At 34.6% G+C, this 22,732-nt stretch overlaps 1 protein-coding gene across 1 annotated transcript in view; it reads right to left on the reverse strand.

The window, feature by feature from the left end:
* Positions 1-15,495: 15,495 nt before the first annotated feature.
* LOC133180387 (uncharacterized) overlaps positions 15,496-22,732 on the reverse strand; it is a 39,777-nt gene continuing 32,540 nt past the window's right edge. The window contains exons 21-27 of the mRNA XM_061314925.1: positions 22,618-22,705; positions 21,549-21,622; positions 21,129-21,263; positions 20,190-20,309; positions 19,928-20,073; positions 16,854-16,989; positions 15,496-15,585 (exon numbers count right to left, since the gene is read on the reverse strand). Of these exons, the coding sequence (XP_061170909.1) occupies positions 15,496-15,585; positions 16,854-16,989; positions 19,928-20,073; positions 20,190-20,309; positions 21,129-21,263; positions 21,549-21,622; positions 22,618-22,705 (789 nt within the window). The remainder of the gene's footprint in view (positions 15,586-16,853; positions 16,990-19,927; positions 20,074-20,189; positions 20,310-21,128; positions 21,264-21,548; positions 21,623-22,617; positions 22,706-22,732) is intronic.

The following is a 22,732-nucleotide window of genomic DNA, read 5'->3' on the forward strand; positions in this document are numbered from 1 at the left end:
GGGTCCCGCTGGATATGGATATCCTTTTATTTTCTTAGAACGGGCACTTGTTTATATGATATTTTTTCCCCGATGGTATTCTTACTGAAACAAGTGCCTGTTATATTTAATCATATACAGATTTGAAGATACAACAGTAAGATCTCGGTAATCTAACCCCCCCCCCCCTTCCTGCACAATGTTCCTGTTTGATACAGTTTACTTATTACCTTTGCAAATTCTAAACAGAACCTTATTTAATCAAATGGAATTATTTTTTTACTAAATAAAAAAATGTATAAATCAATCAATAATTAAAAAAAGGAAAAGAAAATAAATCCGTTTACAGAAATCATACGCAATTTAATAATTTTTTTTTTCAGATCAATAACTGAGTTTATTTGTCAGTAATAAAACATTTTAAATATCAAACTATAATTGTAAAAACAATAAATGTTGTAAAAGATTATGAATTACAAATATAATTATTTTTTTCAGTGCGTAATTTAGAGTCTAGTGAAAAAAGGTTTGTACCCAGACGATGATAAGCATTTCCCCGCGCGGGTCACATACTCAGTGACAACTATTAATTAATTACAACTGAACATTGAGTATAATATTTTATCTGTAAATATAGTACTGGTGTAGCGAGTTCTAATCTTAATCTGAATGATTGCAATTCTTAATTAATCTTTGATTAATCCGTAATAATTGAAATAAAGTCCGAGAGATTCCGAATAGAAAATCCAGATCGAGGCCAAAGCGTGCGAGAATCGTGTACAAAGCGTTTGAGAAACGTGTGCAAAGCGTTTCGTGCAGGCTTTCGTGTAAACCGTGCAGCCTTTCGTGCAAAGCGTTTCGTGTAAACCGTGTAGCGTTTCGTGCAAACCGTGTAGCGTTTCGTGTAAACCGTGCAGCGTTTCGTGCAAACCGTGTAGCGAGCGTGTACCGTTCGTGCAGCGTGCGTGTGGGGTAGTAGCACGTTTCAGGGTCTGTACATAGGAATATATAGGAAAAACCTTATAAAATCTTCTGAAGAAGAACAGTAAAGCTATGATTGGTCAAATGTATGTGGTAGCATCCTCAGGTGGTGTAGATTCAAGTTTGTTCAAATCATGACCCCTGGGGGTAGGGTGGGGCCACAATGAACGATCAAAGTTTTACATAGGAATATATAGGAAAAATCTTTAAAAATCTCAAGAACAGCAAAGCCACGGTTTGTCATATTTATACGGAAGCATCCTCAGATAGTGTAGATTCAAGTATGTTCAAATCATGACCCCCCCTTCCTTTTTAGGGGTAGGGTGGGGCCACATTGGACGATCAAAGTTTTACATAGGAATATATAGGAAAAATCTTCAAAAATCTTCTTCTCAAGAACAGCAAAGCTATGATTGGTCATATTTATGTGGAAGCATCCTCAGGTGGTGTAGATTCAAGTTTGTTCAAATCATGACCCCCGGGGGTAGGGTGGGGCCACAATGAACGATCAAAGTTTTACATAGGAATATATAGGAAAAATCTTTAAAAATCTCAAGAACAGCAAAGCCACGGTTTGTCATATTTATATGGAAGCATCCTCAGATGATGTAGATTCAAGTTTGTTCAAATCATGACTCCCCCTCCCCCCCCCCCCACTCCCTTTTTAGGGGTAGGTTGGGACCACATGCATTTAAGCTTTTCAATACTAAACTGATTTTTCCTTTTTTCCTAGCCACAGTGCTCAGGTGAGCGGTGTGGCCCTTGGGCCTCTTGTTAGCTCACCTGATCCGAAGGCTCAAGTGAGCTTTTCTGATCGAAATTTGTCCGTTGTCTGTCGTCGTTGGCGTTGTTGTCGTAAACTTTTCACATTTTCATCTTCTTCTCTAGAACTACTGGGCCAATTTCAACCAAACTTGGCACAGAGTATCCTTGGGTAAGGGGATTCAAGTTTGTTCAAATGAAGGGCCACGCCCTCTTTCAAGGGGAGATAATAAAGAATTAGTGAAAAATTAATAGCATCTTTTAAAAATCTTCTTCTCAAGAACCACAGGGCCAGGAAAGATGAAACTCATGTGAAAGCATCCTCAGGTAGTGTAGATTCAAGTTCGTTCAAATAATGACCCCCGGGGATAGGGTGGCGCCACAATGGAGGATCAAAGTTTTACATAGAAATATACAGGAAAAACCTTTAAAAATCTTCTTCTCAAGAAAAGCAAAGCCATGATGAGTCATATTTATATGGAAGCATCCTCAGGTACTGTAGAGTCAAGTTTGTTCAAATTATGACCCCTGGCGGTAGGGCGGGGCCACAATGGACTATCAAAGTTTTACATAGAAATATATAGGAAAAATCTTTAAAAATCTTTTTCTCAGGAACAGCCAAAAGCCCTGATTGGTCTTACTTATATGAAGGCATCCTCAGGTAGTGTAGATTCAAATTCATTCAAATCATGACCCCCAGGGGTAGGGCGGGGCCACTATGGAGGATCAAAGTTTTACATAGAAATATAGGAAAATATTTACATCCACTGAATATTTTTTCCTTTATTTCTAAAAGAAAACCACTGCCGTTTATCAGTTCATGAACAACACTAGGCATATCACCTGTACAGATTTCTTGATCAGTGACTGTTCCATCAATGGAACGTACTATGACGTACATATCAATAATACATTGAATAGTTAATCTTTTTAATCCTACTTTAAATGATTATTTACACAGATATAAATATAAACAATAAAATGTCCTTCTTTGGTTGGTAGTGCGGGAATTAACGTCGCAGCTATTGCAGAAAAAAATTACATAACCCGCTTACGCGGGTTATGTATTTTTTCTGCAACAGATGAGACATTAATTCCCATACTAACAACCAAAGAAAGCATTTTATTGTGTAAACATCTACTTCTGAAGAACTGCAATAAATAGAAATATTTAGGGCAATATCTACTTCTGAAGAACTGCAAAGCCATTATTAGTCATTTTGATATGGAAGCATCCTCAGGTAGTGTAGATTCAAGTTTGTTAAAATGATGACCCCCCGGGGATAGGGTCGGGCCACAATGGGGGATCGAAAATTTTACATAGGAACATATAGGAAAATATCTTCTCAAGAACTCAAAATTATGTTTAGTCATTTTGGTATGATAGCATCCTCAGGTAATGTAAATTCAATTTTGTTCAAGTAATGACCCCCGGGGGTAGGGTGGAGCCCAATGGGGGGGGGGGCTAAAATGTTTTACATAAGAACATGTAGAAAAAATATTTCTTCTCAAGAACAGAAAAGCTATGTTTAGTCATATTGATATGGAAGCATCCTCAAGTAGTGTAGATTCAAGTTTGTTCAAATCATGACCCCTGGGGTAGGGAGGAGCCACAATGGGGGATCAAATTTTTACAAAATAATATATGGGAAATTTTTTTTAAATCATCTCAAGTACAACAAATCCATTTGTTATACTGACATGGAAGCATCATCAGGTAGTTTAAAATTCAAGCTCCCCCCCCCCAGTAATCTTTTCAATACTGAAATGATTTGTGTTTTTGCCTAGCCTATGTGCTCAGGTGAGCGATGTGGCCCATGGCCTCTTGTTTACATTTTCACACGTGCAGTAGATATTGAATAAATACTATGTGGTGATAAACTTTAAACGCATTTACAGAATACATGTAGTAACGCATTAGGATTTCTTTGTTTCCCACAACTACTTTAGTCTTTTTTCAGTTTTGAATGACTTGTCATTGAAGTAATCAATGTACTTTTATTTTTTCTCGGCCGTCACGGTAGCTCAGTCGGTACAGCGCGAATCACGGGCGCGACAGACCTAAGTCGATAAAAAGAAATAGGTAGCAAATATTCCTTCCAAGCGCTCGGCACTTTGAATTGATTGATTGATTGAATATTGTTTTACGTCCCATTCGAGAATTTTTCACTCATATATACTGGTGAAGGGCTTCTAATTTTGACCTTTTCTCGGCACTTATGACCATTGAGCAGTGAGGGATCTTTATCGTGCCAACACCTGCCGTGACACGAGGCCTCGGTTTCTAAGGTCTCATCCGAAGGACCCGCAACTTTCACTTCAAAGTGCCGAGCGCATGGCGAAGGAACAGTTGTTACCCATTTTTTATCGACTTAGGTCAGTCGCGGCCGAGATTCGAACTCACGACCTCCCGATCACGGAGTGAGCGCTCTACCGACTGATCTACCGTGAACGGTTACTTTGAATTGAAAGTTGCGGGATGAGACCCTTAAAAACGGAGGCCTGTGTCACAGTAGGCGTTTGCACGATGAAGAACCCACAATGCTCAATGGCCCTGAGTACAGTGCCGAGTAAAGGGTCTAAATTTGAAGCCCTTCTCCGGTGTATGGTAGTGAAAAATTCTGTAACGGGACGTTAAACAAAATACTACCAACCAACATTTTTTCTCCATTTCCTAGAAGATATTTGCAAAATACTTGTAAAAGAATATATATCAGACATTCAGTTTTTATGCCCCGCCATGAATATGGCCGGGGCATATAGTGTTTGTCATGTCCGTCTTCCGTCCTTCTGTCACACCTTGCGTTTAGCTCTGTTCAAAATTCAGTTTCAAAGAAACTATCCAAAATATTTTTATCAAACTTCATATGCTGATAGATCTTGATGAGAGCTATGCAACTGCATCAATATTTTTTGACCTTGACCTCACTGTTCTTAAATTAGTGTTTAGCTCAGTTTTAAAGATACCATTCAAGATAGTGTAATCAAACTTCATATGTTGATACGTACTGATGTAAGCTATTCAACTGCATCAACATTTTTTGACCTTGACCTTTCTTTTGACCTTGACCACACTTATTAAATTAGTGTTGAGCTCAGTTTTAATGAAACCATTCAAGATATTTTAACAAACTTCACATGCTGATACATACTGATGAGAGCTTTTCAACTGCATTAATATTTTTTACCTTGACCTTTCCTTTGACCTTGACCTCACTTTTCTTAAATTAGTGTTTAGCTGTTTTAAAGAAACCATTCATAATATTTTTATGAAACTTCATATGCTAATACATACTGATGTAACCTTTTCAACTGCATCAACAATTTTTGACCTTGACCTTTCCTTTGACCTTGACCTCACTTTTCTTAAATTAGTGTCTAACTTCATATGCTGATACATACTGCTGTAAGCTATTCAACTGCATCAATATTTTTTCACCTTGACCTTTCCTTTGACCTTAACCTCACTTTTCTCAATTTGTGTTAAAATGTTGCATTACTAATTTACACTCGGCGGGGCATTCATGTCCCATGGACATATTTCTAGTTAGAGTTAAGAAAACTGCAGAATCATTATTTTTCGTGGGGGGCCAATATTCGTGAATTTCATAGGTCACCGTAACTAACGAATTTACATCCCAACTAGCGATTATTTTCTTAACGGGTTGATTCATTAAATCTAATGTATATACGAGTTACGAACGAAATTATGTTCCAACGATCCAGAAAATTTGCTTGCCTATTAACATTGACCCCCACGAATTAAAATGATTCCATAGCTACACATGATTTTCTATGTTATATATTGTAATCAAAACTAGTATATGCTACGTAATTATTCAAACCAATTTTCGGCACTCCTAACCTGAAAAATGTCACATTTCAACGCAGAAGTGCTGTCTCCAGGAACTTTGTGACTAAACCAGTCAGTCAATCATGTGAACGTTGCCATCCTATCTTAAATTTCGTCACTGGTAAGCCAGTACAAATCATCAAAAATGGATTTTGGAGCAGATACATCTACTGGATATTGACTCGGAAACCCCCCTCAAAAAATTCCCTTTTTCATCTACTGACAAGTTCTTTCATGGGATTGCCATCAAAGTTATTTATGATAAATTGTTCATTTTTTATATCTTACTCAACAGAGGCTCTATAGTAACACCACATCTGTACATTAATTCCATTCACTCTTTGTTGGTTTAATTCTTCTGTCGCTTTAAATAGCCAGTTCGTCATCGTCTGTACACAAATTTAATTGGCTATTCTCTGATAGAAAAGAACAAGCATTGTAAAATTCATGTTAGAAATTCTGATTAGGGGGAAAGTTGTTTATACAGACCCATTAAGGTCAAAATCATAACCAGCATCTTTTGAGTTATTTTCTCTGACAATTTCTTAAACGAGGCAAGCTATTGAAAAACTAGATGAAACAATAATATCAACAGTCTCTTTTAAAGGTCATCATTTCGCAAGCTCTGGTCGATACAATGACCTTGTCAGCAAATTCAATCTAACATTAAGTCGAATGCTGACTGACGGTTTTTCATATCAGTTGTTAGGCCATTAGTTAAACACTGATTTGTGTACAGATTTTTCCTTTTGCCCGATATTGACAATGAACACACGGCGGGTGTGACCGGTCGACAGGGGAATGCTTACTCCTCCATGGCACCTGATCCTTCCTCTGATGTTTTTTAGAGGTCCGGGTTTGCTCTGCGCTAAATATGTATTGTTTCAATTGGCTTTTGAGCTTGATTACTGTTTGTTATCTTCGAGATTAATCTACGGGAAATTTTTGGCTTTTGCAATCATGTATTGAAGAGGTTGAACGGAGTTTGAATATAAGCTGGCTTGATTTTTTGAATCAGACTAAAAGTTTTGGAACTGGAAGTAGACCCAGCTACTTTTAATGCCTCTGTTTTACTTGCACAACAAAGGGGGGGGGGGGACTTTTCTCACTCCATGCTCCACACATGTACAGACGTTTCCCTTGTCTTGTCATTTCAATCCTGTTCTTTATAAAATCGTTTAGGTGATGGAAACTAATAAAGATCGGAGTTTGCTGCTCATTTATAATTCGATTTTCCTTTTAAGGTCTATTCGATCAGTATTATTTTGACACAGATAAAACTGGTTGATTGATTGTATGTTGTTTTACGTCCTATTCGAGAATCTTTCACTCATATAGGAACGTCACCATATATCGGTATTAAAGTGCTCGTTTGTATCTATGATTGAATGTTTATTATTGTTTAAGGCCGAGTCGGCAATATTTCAGCCACATTTCGGCGCGTTTGTATCTAAAACTCTGAAAAGAATAAGTTTCTAAATTCAGTGGTTTAAAGGTTAGTTTTGGGGTTATTTATGTAATATATGTGAAAGAGTCATAGAATGACAGATGATCAGACAAGACAAAAACAGTATGCCCCCGATCTTCAATCTCTGGCCATAATATCAGAAATGGTATTGGTCGAACTGGTCTGACTGATATTTTCATGCTAATTGTTAGGCAATTATTCAAACACTGAATTATCCACGTTAGCCCGATCATAGCAATGCAAATGAGCACACAGCGGATCTGACCGGTCGACAGGGGATGGTTTCTTCTTCATGACACCTGATCCCACCTCTGATGTTTTTTAAAGGTTCTTGTTTGCTCATCGTCTCAAGCCACGGTCCGGAGTCTGCCTATAGCTCTCTCTCTTACCCGTGGCTGCATGATTACAAAAAGTGTCGTAATCTTGAATATTTATGCCTCTATATTGTGACGTCATGTTCAGCCAATGACAATATTTGTTTCCTTGAAACTTGAAACTTTTGAAACTTTTATTTTCACTAAAGCCCCCACATGGGGTATGTTAGTACAATAAGAGTTTAACAATTGAACAAATCAACATGTGAACAGTTAACATAATGAACCACAAAAAGAACTTTGATATGGACAGTACTGACGGTTGTATAAAAAAAAATTGTTTAATGTTTACATTGCAGGAAGTTCAGGCATGAAATAATTTAAGAACAGTTTTACAAAACTTAGCTAAACCTATTAGTTCATATATATCAGAAGTATTCATCAAATTATAAAAAGATATTGTGTTTAGATTTGTGTAAATATTGCTAGGTATAAATTTCTGTCTTTCATTCTTAAAAAAAGAACACTTAAATAAATAATGAAACTCATCACCAAGTTCATTGTTATTGCAGAGGTTACAATGTCTCTCAGATCTATCAATACTATAAAATCTACCAGCTTCAATTGGCAAGTTATGACTGACACAACGAAATTTACATAAATATAATCTGAGATCATTTGGTAACATGTTTAGATAATTTTCAAAACCAAAATCACACTTGTACATTCTATAATTAAGGCATTTTGGAGAATTTAATACATTTACATTCCAGTCTTGGATAAAACTATTTCTTAATGTATTCTTTACCAACACACCAATTTTGCATGATTTATCAACATACTGAGCATTCCACATTAGATCCAAATTACAATCATGTAAAATATTCTTAATTTCCATGAGCCATTTTGAATGGTAAAAACCTTTTGAGCTAAATTGATACAAAATTGAGTACAATGTGAAGGAAATTTTCTCATTTTTACCACACAAAATCCTTTGCCAGAAACCAGCCATTCTAGACTTCACTAATATACTAAGTGGTATTCTACCCAGCTCTCCATAAACAATACAATGAGGAGTAGTTTTTTTAACTTTCAAATTTTTTTTTACAAAATTCCATATGAAAGGATTCTAAAATGCTGCGGTTTTCAAAACCCCATACTTCTACACCATACAACAAAATAGGTACAACCATGGTGTCAAAAAGTTGCAGTTGCATATCAATAGGTAAATTTAATTTCCTGGATTTTCTAAGAACAATATACATAGCTTTTCTGGCTTGTTGTACCAGATGTGACTTTGCGTCATTAAAAGTACCTTTACTAGAAAAAATTATTCCAAGATATTGAAAGTTTCTAACAATTTCTAGTCTATCACCATTATAAGTAAAATGTAAATTATCAGTGTTCAAGTTAGAGCGAGAAAAAATAACAACTTTTGTTTTAAGAGAATTAACTTGCATCTTCCAAGTTTGACAGTACAAGTACATTGCATTTAAAGAAGCTTGCAGTTCAGCAGCTGACTCTGCTAAAATAACTGTATCATCAGCATACAACAACAAATACAAACGTAAATAAACAGTTATCTCGTCAGTATCTAATAAGTGAGCTGCCGTGTTCATATCTACAAGACCATTATAGGCATGTGACATAAATTCAACCAAATCATTAAGGAAAATGGCAAACAGAACAGGTGATAAATTTTCACCTTGACGTACACCAATATTTGAAATAAAAAAATTGGAACAAGAACTGCCTTGCCTTACACAAGACTTTGCATTACTGTATATATTTTGTATTATTTTTAACATATTTCCATCTATAGGATGTTTCAACATTTTTTGCCATAAATAAGCCCTTCGTACAGTGTCAAATGCTTTACGATAATCAACAAAAGCACAATACAATTTTCTACCTCTATGTAAATACAAATCAATTAAACATTTAAGATTAAATATATGATCTGTTGTGCTATTCCATCGCAATTGAAATCAACAATTGACATCAACAGTATACAGATTGATGATAATAATTAAATATCGGTTACAAGAACGAAGATATTAAAAAGAGATACACATAAATACATTACGAATGTACAATTAATCATTCTCATTCAGTTGTAGTATACTGGTTGTGTTTGGTGGACAAATGTAGATTAATTGATTTGAGGTTTGGCACTTTGGGATGCACTGAACAATTGTCAACGAACATAAGTATACGTTTTTTGGGGCACTGAACTTTTTATCAAGAGATTTGTTCTATTCGATAAATGGATTGCTGGTCATCCAGATTTTTCTTTTTTATTTGAACGATAAGTGACCGGTAGGGAATATACACCCTTAAAGCAACGATTACAAGAAGTTTTAATTTTTCTGTACCATCCATATTTGAGGCAACCAACAGGGTTAATCTGTCTTCTGACTTTTTGCCCCCTGAACATTTTTCGCTTTTCAGCGAGCTTTTTTCGGGAGATAATTTATACAATAAACCTGTCTCACCCGCGTTAAATGTAACCCTTGATTATTGGAAGTTTATTCATTTTTTAATCATTTTCATGGTTGGCGTCAAACTCTCCACTCTCACCACAAATTGATCGACACTCGATTCCATATCGCGATTTAAATCTGTCTAACCAGCCTGTGTTGGCGCTGAAATCGGAATCGCCGAGTTTCACATCATTGCTTTTTAATAATAATTTATTGTTAAACCTTTGTTAATTAAAACACACTTTATACATCCATAAAATTATATAAAGATATATAATTTCTGCCATAGATATGAGCTCAATCTACGGAAGTCTGGGATAACCCTCGTATTTTCTTCAAAGATCAAGAGAGGCCAATTTGTGAGGGAATATGGAGACTTAAGGCGACACAGGCCTCTCGAGACTCTAGAACCTGAAGGTAGGTTTCATATGCACATAAAACAACTGATTCTATATCGTATAAAGGGCAGCCCATTAAAAAAATTCCTTTGGAAAAATTGTGAGCAAAAAGGCCAATGCAAGTTAGTACTAAATTAATAATCAATTAATATAATTAATAATCAATAATTTTACCTTATATTTAGAATTGATTTTATAGTAAGAATGATAAATTACAGGTATCAACAGGTACATGTAAAAATGCTTTACTTTCAGATGAAATCATTGACAAGAGTCTTACAAACCACAGCGTGAGGAGACCACAAACCTGCTGGAAAAAGAGTTAAGCCAACTGAAGTAATCCAAAAAGAAACAGGACATAAAAATGCTCAGTTGATAAATAGCTACAGCTACTTTCGAAACAAAAAGGAAATGTCCAGAGTATTTTCTGGGTCAACAGCGGGCACTGCTACGGACTAATATCAAGAACCTGGTAACACGATTGATTATCTAATTAATAAATGACGACAATTGACATGTTTTTTTTTTAGGTCAACTGAGTCACTCAGGTGACCTATTGCTATCCGTTTTCGTCCGTCGTCGTGCGACGTGCGTTAACATTTGAACATTTTTAGCTTCTTCTCTGAAACCGCTCAACCAATTTGGTATATAGCATCTATGGGTGAAGGGGAACAAAATTGTGAATTTCATGGTCCCTGCCCCCCTGGGGCCTGAGGGGTGGGGCTAAAACCACCCAAATTAATGCAATCTTTAAAAATCTTCTTCTTTACTCCTGGACATCAAGCAGTCAAACTGTTGGCATGATTGTAATAAGCATTGAGCCCTCTACCAAAATTGTGAAATTCATGGCCCCAGGGTCAGGGGTTCTGGTGCTACGGCGGGGCTTTGTAGATCATATAGTGAAAAAGCATTATTTCTTTGACAATCTTCTTCTCTGCTCCTGGGTATCAAATAAACTATCTAAGTACATAGTTATGAAGAGCAAGATTGCTTCTTTCAAAATTGTGAATTTCATGGCCTCAGGGTCAGGGGTTCTGGTGTTAGGGCGTGGCTCTATTGATTATATAGTGAAAATGCATTGATTCTTTGAAAATCTTCTTCTCTTGTTCCTGGGTATCAAATAAACTAACTAAGTACATAGTTATGATGAGCAAGAATGCCTCTTCCAAAATTGTGAATTTCATGACCCCAGGATCAGGGGTTCTGGTGTTAGGGCGGAGCTCTATTGACTATATAGTGAAAATGCATTAATTCTTTGAAAATCTTCTTCTCTGCTCCGGGGTATTAAATAAAGTAACGAAGTAAATAGTTATGATAAGCAAGAGTGCCTCTTCCAAAATTTTGAATTTTATGGCCCCAGGGTCAGCAGTTCTGGTGTTAGGGCGGGGCTCTATTGACTATATATTGAAAATGCATTAATTCTAATTTTCTTCTCTTCTCCTGCATATTAAATAAACTAACTAAGAATATAGATATGATGAGCATGGCTGTCTTTTCAGAAATTGTAAATTTCATAGCCACTGGGTCAGGGGTTCAGGTGTCAGGGCGGGGCTCTATTGATTATTTGCATTAATTATTTGAAAATCTTCTTCTCTGCTCCTGGGTATTAAATAAACTAACTTAGTGCAGTTATGATGAGCATGGTTGCCTCTTCCAAAATTGTGAAATTCATGGCCCCTGGGTCAGGGGTTCTAGTGAAGGGGGGGGGGCTCTATTGATTTTATAGTGAAAATGCATAATTTCTTTCAAAATATTTTGTCTACTACTGGTTATAAAGCAAAGAAACAAGTGTAAAGTTATGATGAGCAAAGTGCTTCTTCCAGAATTGTGAGTTCATAGCCCCTGGGTAAGATGTAAGGGGGGGGGGGCTTTATTTATTTAAAAATATAGTGAACATGCATTTCTTTGAAAATCTTCTATGCCTCTGGGCATATTCGAGGCAAACAGAGTAAAAGTTTTAATATGCAAGAGTATTTTTGCCAGAATTTTGAACACCTGGATTATTTAGTCAAGTGTTCTGGTCCTGGCCAGGGCTCTATGAACTTGTATTCTGCTGAGTTATTCCCCTTTGCCAATCACCTTTGCTAATTAATCACTGTAAATAATGTATTTGAAAGGTTAATAGAATAAAGGAATGATGCAAGAATATTTATTGTATAATACAAAAAGTACTTTCATAGTTTTAATGATCAGGTAGACTTGGAAATAATAGATGAATAAAAGTGAGGCAAAAATAATTTATCTTTTTTAATGTTCTTCAAAGGCCAAGAGAGACCAATGTGAGAAGTAGTAATATGGGGTTAAAAATAGACATTTTGTTAATAGTCTGCATGATAAGAGTGATAAATGGGGGATAGATAGATTCCATACCAATTATTTTGTTGATGCTTATCATACTATTTTTCTTGCTTTTGGGCAACAAAGCTTCATTTATCAGTTTATGGATCCTCTAAATTGGTGTATTGTACTCAGGTGACCGTTAAGGCCCTTGGGCCTCTTGTTTATATACAAGTCGTTCAGATTACCTGCATTCATGTGTTGTTGTTTTTTTTTGCAATTGTATATTTTGTTTTAAAACGATTTTATTTTACGTAAAAAAATAACTGTTTGAAGCATGGTTAAATTATGAACTGGTTTTATATACTACTAAGAATATAAACTCTAAATGTTTCGTTTTTAAGAACAGTTACCATATTTCTTGTTTTCCCATAGAGGAGAAATTCAGTTAATCGCCAAATTCGTTATACCGCAATAATTTTTAAATTACAAAAGATGGCAGTGTATCGAAAATTAACTGTACTAAGCAAGACAGTCCAGGTAATTGAGATGTCAGCGCTTGTAAACGCTGAACAACAGTAGTTGATTTTCTTTGTTGATCCTCCATAATTCTGAGAAAAAATGGAATAACTAAATATATCCTATGAAAGAAGCTTGAACAATTTCAGAATGCTAGCCTTAGTGGAATATCAGATACAATAATATGCCTTGAAGAAATATAAATTGCTGTAAAATGTAGCAGTGTGTATAAATTTGTTTTCTCCTGAAGTGTTGTAAAGAGTTAACTCTTTACAACTTACTGAACTGTGACGCAACATACACTTAATGTTCACGTCACAGAAATGTGACGTTACCTTTTCCCCGCAAGCACTTATAGCGAGGTACAAGTTTCTCTAAAGTTTAGCGTAAATAATTATGACGTAATAATTTAATAAGATTATAACTTTTCTTATTTTATGAGATTTTAGCAAGTATAAATTAGAAGGGAATTGGCATTAAATTGATGATTAAATTTACTTTTGAAAGTGCGTGAAAAATGCGTGGTTGCGGGGAAACGGTATATGCGTGAATTTGCGTTAGAAATAGGAAATGGTATATGCGTTAAAATGCGTGACTGCGGGGAAGAGGGTTAATAGTGATCAATATTTTTTAAACTTTCATTTCTTGTGATTCAAGTGTATTATAAAAACACTTCGTCTCTTTGATTTTAGACCTGGTGTTGGCCATTGGGTGCCGGCTGAGGCCGAAACACTTTTCGGTCAATCCCAGAGACATTCATCATACCTCACTTCAATTATTTTGTTGTATTTTTTGTATTATCAGCATTTCATTCTTCAATTTCGTTTAGCTCATGTCTTCAATTGAAATTCATTCTGTTATTTTACTCATCTTTGTCTTCAGTATATCATTTAAATGTATATTTTCCTGAGGGGCAAATTTCAAAAAAAAAACCGTCATACTAAAAAGCATTCAAAAGGAAAATAAAATTGGAGTAGGAAAACATTTTCTGTATGTGCTATCTTGGTGTCATACGCAAAGAGAATGAAAACGTTAGTTTTGAGCAAGATTGACACAATTAGTCATGATAAATATTTCATTCCAGAGGACGATATAACGACATGCTAATTGGGTGAATACGAATCACGGATTACCGAAATAAAGAGAATGTTAAATTAAAGAAAAAAAATATGGTTTTGAATCGAATCGTTTCTACCCTAACAAAAATACTTTAGTAAACTATAGTTAACTATAGTTTACTATAGTTAACTATAGTAGATCAAAGTTTCAAAGTTATCACTATAATAAATCAAAGTTTTCAAAGTGATCACTATAGTGTCATAGTGATCACTTTAGTAAATCGTAGTTTTCATAGTGATAACTATAATAAATCAAAGTTTTCAAAGTTATCACTAGAGTAAATCAAAATGTCAAAGTTATCACTATAGTTAACTATAGTTTTCATACTGTCAAAGTTATCACTATAGGTAACTATAGTAAACTATAGTTAACTATAGAATTTTTGTTAGGGTAAGAGTGTCATATGTTTGAAACACATAGTCATATTCTAGAGACCTTTATTTGAATTTTATATAAGACCTAAAACAACATTGCTTATTTAAAGCGAAAAGCGAAAAAAAAAATAATTTAAAGTTGTTAAGTAATCATCAGAAGGTATTTCTTACTTCGTTAGCCCAAATTTTGGCTAAGCAGTATCTTGCACCAAGAAAGCTTTTGTATAACCTATCAGTTACGGTTTTTCAATGGATTACATCTGTCATATTTTCATGTCTTTCATCAAGTATCTAAAATCATGGATACATCATTTGAAATTTTACTGTGGAGCAGACTTCATGCGATGCGTTATTATGCGCGATCAATTTGCAACTGGACCACTATTCACATAATTACAAACGCATACACAACTTTTTTTTTAATCTTTTATTTGAAACACAAATGTTATGATCGCCCATATGAACAGAAAAATTAATGGATGTTGAATACAATAAGAATACATGTATTATGTACATTTTCATACTGAAACACAGACGATCTGTAGCCTAACCCCCACTCCATCCCACCCCAAGAACACACAACTTTTTCAACGATTAAAAAAAAAACTGATATAATATATACATTTGTCAGTATTTGCTAGTTGTAAGTGTAAAACCCTGATATTAGATTTAAATATACCTTTATATTGTACAAATGTTTAAATGCAGACAAAATAATGGTTTGGCTTACAATCGACCTATTTACCATTAAAAAAATTGTGATTTTTGTTACTTGATGGAAGTAATGGTAAGTTTTTGATATAAACAGAAACAAATTTCATACAAAATGGTCTCTGTAAGAGTGAAAAATTCTCGAATGAGACGTAAGACAACATACAATCGATCAATCATATAAAAAATAGAGTCCAAGAATATTGACACCCACGAATTAAAATGATTCCACAGTAGACACTCATTAGAAAGCTGCATCATTGGTTGCAGTAAATATTTTCCTCAAATGGGTCCTGTTGTTCCCGGATGTAATGTAAGACAAGATCGTATATCATTTTATACTCCTCCTGCAACAAAAATATACAGCCATGAATATGGCCGGGGCATATAGTGTTTGTCATGTCCGTCTTCCGTCCTTCCGTGTCTCTTTCTGTCACGCTTTGCGTTTAGCTCTGTTCAAAGCTCGGTTTCAAAGAAACTATCCAAGATATTTTTATCAAACATACGCTGATAGATATTGATGAGAGCTATGCAACTACATCAACATTTTTTGACCTTGACCTTTACTTTGACCTTGACCTCACTCTTCTTAAGTTAGTGTTTAGCTCAGTTTTTAAGATACCATTCAAGGTAATGTAATCAAACTTCATATGTTCATACATACTGATGTAAGCTATTCAACTGAATCAACATTTTTTGACTTTGACCTTTCCTTTGACCTCACTTTTCTTAAATTAGTGTGTAGCTCAGTTTTAATGAAATCTTTCAAGATATTTTTATCAAACTTCATATGTTGATACATACTGATGAGAGCTAATTCAACTGCATCAACATTTTTTGACCATGACCATTCCTTTGACCTTGACCTCACTTATCTTAAATTAGTGTCAAACTTCATATGCTGATACATACTGATGTAAGCTATTCAACTGCATCAATATTTTTTGACTTTGACCTTTCCTTTGACCTTGACTTCACTTTTCTCAATCTGTGTTTAACTCAGTTTTAAAGAAATCATTCATAATATTTTTATCAAACTTCATATGCTCATACATACTGATGTAACCTTTTCAACTGCATCAATATTTTTTGACCTTGACTTTTCCTTTGACCTTAACTTCATTTTTTTAAATTAGTGTTTAGCTCAGTTTTAAATAAACCACTCAAAATATTTTTTCAAAACAAATATACTGATACGTATTTGTGCAAGTATTAACTGCATCAAAAACATTTGACCTTGAACTTTCCTGTGACCTTGACTTCACTTTTCTTAGATTTGCATTTTGTTTAATTTCAAAGAAACCATTTAAGATTAATTTATGTAAGTTTATGTACATACATAATTTGGTGAGAATTTATCATCTGTATCCAACTTTTTAGATTTCAATTTCAATTTTAAAGGAACTTTTCAAGATATTCTCATCAAATTTCATACACTAATACAAATTTTCATGTTGCATTACAAATATACCCTCGGCGGGGAATTCATGTTCTATGGACATTTTCTAGTTTATTGTCTTTCTCTTATCGTTGCACAAAGTAAACACACATAAGGAATTACAAATACACTGAACAAATGTATATGCAATGTAAATTTATTTTTAATAGAATTTACCATGGTGGAGCACAGTTCTGGGCGTCTTATCTGTAACTGCCGGACAAAAGAGAAAATATCCACCTCCCCGTCCATAGATAACTGTTGAAGTACGTTATATACAGCACAGAACACTCCACACAGGACTGCTCCATCACTTAATATCAAAGCAATATTAGAGATCAAACCCTCTTTCTACCATAGAATTACAAAATACCACATAAGATGATATAGATTTTTTTTTTATTTTGAAAAAAAATTAACAAAAAGTTTATCATTCCATTCAATAAAAACAAAACGTAATAGTGCTGTTATCTATAAAGACTAATTAAGGGCAACTAGGAATTTTGACTCACTGTTAAAAATTTAGAATTTTATCGAATATTGTAATATGATCTTTAATAGTCCATGGGTTTTTTATATCTCATCCTATACAGAACTAACGATTATTACAGTTTTTTTTACTAATCATAACAGTATTGAGTTTTCCTCTGAATAAATTATGACTCAATCACAACTTTTGGTCCTAACGTACTGTTTCCTTATTTAATTAACAAAATTGATAATATAAATTTGTTTTCCAAATACCCTAAGACCTTGAAAATAAGCCGGATTTAATAATAAGCCACCTATTTCTTGCATTGAAAATTACTCGAAAATAAGCCTGTTTTGAAAATAAGCCGGTCATGACAATGTCATTTAGGAAAGATTTTAAACTAAAAAGTGTTTCTTTTTTCTACATGCAAGATATTGAACACAGTACTGTTTTAATTATTTCATTTTATTAAAAACATTCCATGACGTTTATGATTAGATTCCAAATGAAATGTTTAAAATTTGATGAAACCATTAAAATTCAATTTAAGTCCAATATTTGGATTTAAATTTTTTTAAAAAATCCTTAGGCATGATGGAACTTCAACTCTCAGGTATAGTTCAAACACTACACGTAACACTAAAATATAGGGCTGTACTGGAGTTGTCACACTCTCAGTTTCAGCTCAGCCGCGACTGCATTTGAAGTCGGAATATACAAGTTTGATGAGACCGTATAAACCGAGGTCCCGTGTCGCAGTAGGTGTTGGCACGAAAAAGATCCCTCACTGCTCAATGGCCTTGAGTGCCGAGTATAGGTCAAAATTTGTAGCTCTCCACCGCCAAGTGGTGGCGTCTCCATTTGAATGAAAAATTCTCGAGAGGGACGTTAAACAATAATCAAAAAAAACTTTAAAAATCTTCTCCTCTGCTCCTGGGTATTATTTAAACAAACTGAGTACTAAGTATATTGTTATGATAAGCAAGGATGCCTCTTTTAAAATTGTGAAATTCATGGCCCCAGGGACAGAGGTTCTGGTGCTAGGGCGGGGCTATATAGATCCTATAGTGAAGGTGAATTATTTCTTTGAAAATCTTTTCTCTGCCCCTGGGTATTTTATAAAACAAACTAAGTACTTTGTTATGATATGCAAGGATGCCTCTTCCAATATTGTGAACTTCATGGCCCCAGGGTCAAGGGTTCTGGTACAAAAAAGGGGGGGGGGTGCTCCATTGATTATATAGTGAAAAAGCAAACTTTGTTTGAAAATATTCTTTTCTGCTTCTGGTTAAAAAGCAAAGAAGCTAAGTGTATAGTTATGACGAGCAAGAGTGCTTCTTCCAGAGCAGTGAATTGCATGACCCCTGGGTCAGATGTGCTGGTGTAAGGGTGGGGCTCTTGATAATATAGTGAAAATGTATTAATTCTATTAAATAATTCTGTCTGCCCCTTACTGTTAAGCAGATTGATAAAAAAAGTGATTACTTATGATGAGCAAACTTCTGGTCCCAGGGCAGGGTGAGAGGCTCTGGTGTTTCTCTGTGGAGAAGGGGGGGGGGAGGGCTCTATTGATATTATAGTGAATTTGTAGTAAAAATGCATTATTTCTTCTCTGCACCTTGGCATATCATAGGTAAAAAGAGTAAAAGTTTTAATAATGAAGGGTGTTTTACCAGATTTTTGAACATCTGGACGATTTTGTCAAGTGTTCTGTCCTGGCCAGGGCTCTATTAATTTGTTTTCTACTGAGAGGAGTTATTCCCCTTTGCCATTTACTTTTGATAATTAATCACTGTTAATAATGTACTTGAAAGGTTAAAAGAATAAAAGAATTATGCAAGAATTTTTTTGGTATAATACAAAAAGTACTTTCATAGTTTTAATGATCAGGTAGACTTGTAAGTAATAGATAAATAAAACTGAGACAAAATAACTTGTTTTATTAAAATGTTCATCAAAGACCAAGAGAGGCCAATGTAAAAGATTTCAACAAGGAATTAAAATAGTACAGAAGCACTGATAGTTTGTTAATATACTGTATGGTGATAGTGATGAATGGGGAACAGATTAGAATCAAATTTATGAACTGTTAATGAATACTAGACTAATTATTGATTATTTTGTTGATCCTGATCACCCTATTTTTCTTGCTTTTGGGCAACAAAGCTTCACCTTTCAGTTCATTTTATACTCTATGGATCCTGTAAATTGTTGTATTATACTCAGGTGACCGTTAAGGCCCTTGGGCCTCTCTTTTGTTTTGATAAGCCGCGATTTGAAAATAAGACGGTTTTGAAAATAAGCCCCTCTTTCTTACCAAAACTTAAATAATCCGCGACTCATTTTCAAGGTTTCAGGGTATACACTAATATTGTATACACTGCATACACTTCAGGGTATCAGCAGGTTGCAAAATTACAAAATATCATACAATTCTAGAAATGTGAAAGAGTTTATTTTTGATAAATTGTATTTGTCACGTAGATGACATTAAAGAATATGAAAAACTAAGTCTAAAGCGATTTGCAATGCCATAAATTCAAATAATTTGATGGGGTTATATTTTTGTGGTATGAGGAAAACCAGTTTGATAATGGAGAATTTATTTCTTGGTCATTAAAGTGTTGCTTTGATAAATACAATGTATATGAAATTTCACTTTCCTTGAGTTTATGAATTCGTGTGTCTCTTCAGCCCACAAAACACTGAAAATTAAACTCTCAGTGAAAATTAGCGGTTTCACAGTTACATTTGTAACAATCTATAATGCATGAATCACCTGCTGACAATCGTTATAGGACCCTCTGTTTCACTTTGGAGAGCAAAGGAAACCAAGCGTAACATCTGCGCTGTAGCTTGGGGATCTTCTTTTTTAATACCTCCTGTTGGTTCTATAATTGACACTGAGCAACCGTCCTCATTTTTCTATAAGAGAATTGGTTAAATTTGCTACTTAAAGCAAGGCATTAAGATACTCAAGCAAGTATTCGAATTGAAACAATTGCCCTTACCAGTCCTATCTACCACGTCTTTGTACTCACCCCTTCCTGGGAGATGCTGATTGTTGTACATTTAATATCTGTTACTTGTTCACAACCACAGTGTACAGTTAATGGGGAGACACTCTTTGAAGTGTTGGTACCCGGCAGCCAATGTTTTGTCTGTAATTCAAGCAAGAGGACTAACTATGCAAACCAGAGTCAAACCATGTGCTGCTGTTCTTTACAGGAATTTTTCCAGCGTTCGATGTTAAAGTCTGAGCCCATATTGTAACCATACCTAACTTAAAGGGGCCACGATATAAACAATTTTCAGTCTATTCTTCAAAAATATATTTGCCTATTAATATGATTTATTATGATTATTTTGTTCCTTTAGAGAAGATTTTTAAAGACATTTTCTTTTATATTCCAATGTTAAATTTCGTTCCCATCTTACTGCTAGGGGTCATAATAAACTTAAAACTGGGGATGGTTGCATATTAATATGACTATGTTTGTTCTCTTGTTTTTAAAAAGAAATTCAAAAATATGCTTTCCACTATTTAAGGGTAAATACCTGATACCCTATTCTGGGCCCATCCTAGCACCGGGCTTTGATTTGAACATTTTTTTCGTTTCAATATACATGTAAGTCATCGTACCCCTGCCTTTCTTTTAAAGATGCCTTTTTATGCTTTCCCTTTATATATTTCATGAAACAAGAGAACGTGGCTTTTCAGTTGAACAATTTTGATTCCTATTCACCCCTGGCTGCTTTGTGGCAAGTTTTGATGGAACTGGCGCAATGGGTATGGAACAATTTACAGAGACTAAGGCATACAATTGACCACAGATGCTCTTTGATCAGAAAAGTTCAACTTGAAACTTTTGCTTACAATACATGTACCTAAAAGTAAATTACACATAACAAATATCAATTGACGAATTCTTATGCACAGAAAATGTATTGAACGTAAAAACACCTCTACAGCAACTTACCGATTCTATATTTCCAAGACAATCAAAACAAATCACAACGTCTGAGTCCTGATCAGTGAGCAGGCGCAGGAAGTCCACGGCGTCCTCTGGTGAGGGATAACGTGTTACTATGAATGCCTCGTTTTTGATGTAAGACTAAAATTAACATGTAAGTAAAAATCAATTTTTATTTATTCCACAAAGAATAGAGAATCTAAATAATTTTCATTTGCATATTAATTTTGCTAAGTTATCAGCCTAAGAAGATAAAAGACATCCAAGGTCTAATCTTCGTTTGGCAAACCTTTGAACCTGACTGATTCATACCTTTTCTGTAGTATCCCTTATATCTCAAACTTTTAAAGTTAAACATAGAGTTCTTTACTTATTTTTTTGTTAAATTCTAGGCATGAAACCTAATTTCAAAAACAGGTTACGTACAGGAAGAGCAACGGCATTGATGTAGTTCCCACGTTTTGGTACAGGTGAAGACAGGAAGACACTGTATTTGTCAACTGCCAAAAAAAAAAGAAAGAAAGCAGAACCTCAAAAATGCATAATAATGTGGAACGTTACACGGATATATGTAAACAGCGTTTAATCTTTATAAATTTCATTTTCAGCACTGGATTAAAAGACCACATATAATTAATTAATTATGCAACAACTTTTATTTTCAAGTAAAAGCAAGTCACTAAATACATTGTACATTTCTGCATTTTACAGGTGTTTTTTTTTCATTTTTATTGACTTAGTCATTTCGGGTTCATGTCTAAGGTTTGAGACATAGAATCTAGAATATCTGTACAAAAATGTGAACTACAGCTTAAAATTACTTATTAGAACTAAAAAAAATCACAAAGTATTAAAAACAGGTTTACATTACACAGCAGATAGTGTAAATCCATTTGTCCCTTGTGAGTAATGAGTGGACATGCATCCAGTTAAAGATTAATTAATGAGTTCAGTGTGGGAAGCTGTTAGAGCATCTCTGATCAAGCAGGTCTTATCTATATCTCCTGGGAATTGGGCAGAAAGAAATAAAGATCTCTGTTGTCTAAGTCTCTTAATTGTAATTTATGTCTGTCAAAATACATAGTTACTGGAACCAGCCTTTTATTTTTAATATGAGTTGGTTATAAAGGTCTTAAGATCAATTTGATTCTGTATAATTAATTATGATTTTTTTTTTCAACAATCAATTTGCAGAGTGACATGTCTCACAATGATGGCAGATAGTTGCAAACTATTTTTTCAATGAAATAAAAAAACACTGTAATTATTAGTATTGATGTTTTATTAGGCTGCACCTTAGTTTCATTCATTAAAAAAATACAATGAGTAATTAAATTTTCACTCTAAATGTTTAAGAAAATTGTGAACGCCTCTCACATCTGGAAAACATGTGATTTGGTACCTTCTCTGAAAAACCCAGCGGAGGGTATTTGTCCCTTTTGGACAGTTCTAGTTTATTTGAAGTTCGTCAATAAATTTCATAGAAATGACTTACGAGGAAGAACAGCTGATTTATTTTTCTCGCTATGTAAAGCAAACGTGTAATCCACTTCTGTGTACGACGGCCGCACTCGTAGAAGATTCTGAATTTAAAATCAGTTTTGAGTTGC

The sequence above is a fragment of the Saccostrea echinata genome, unplaced genomic scaffold, assembly GCF_033153115.1.
Source record: "Saccostrea echinata isolate AGI-Se365-2 ecotype Australia unplaced genomic scaffold, CSIRO_AGI_Sech_v1 ptg000006l, whole genome shotgun sequence".
In the NCBI taxonomy this organism is placed as follows: Eukaryota; Metazoa; Mollusca; class Bivalvia; order Ostreida; family Ostreidae; genus Saccostrea; species Saccostrea echinata.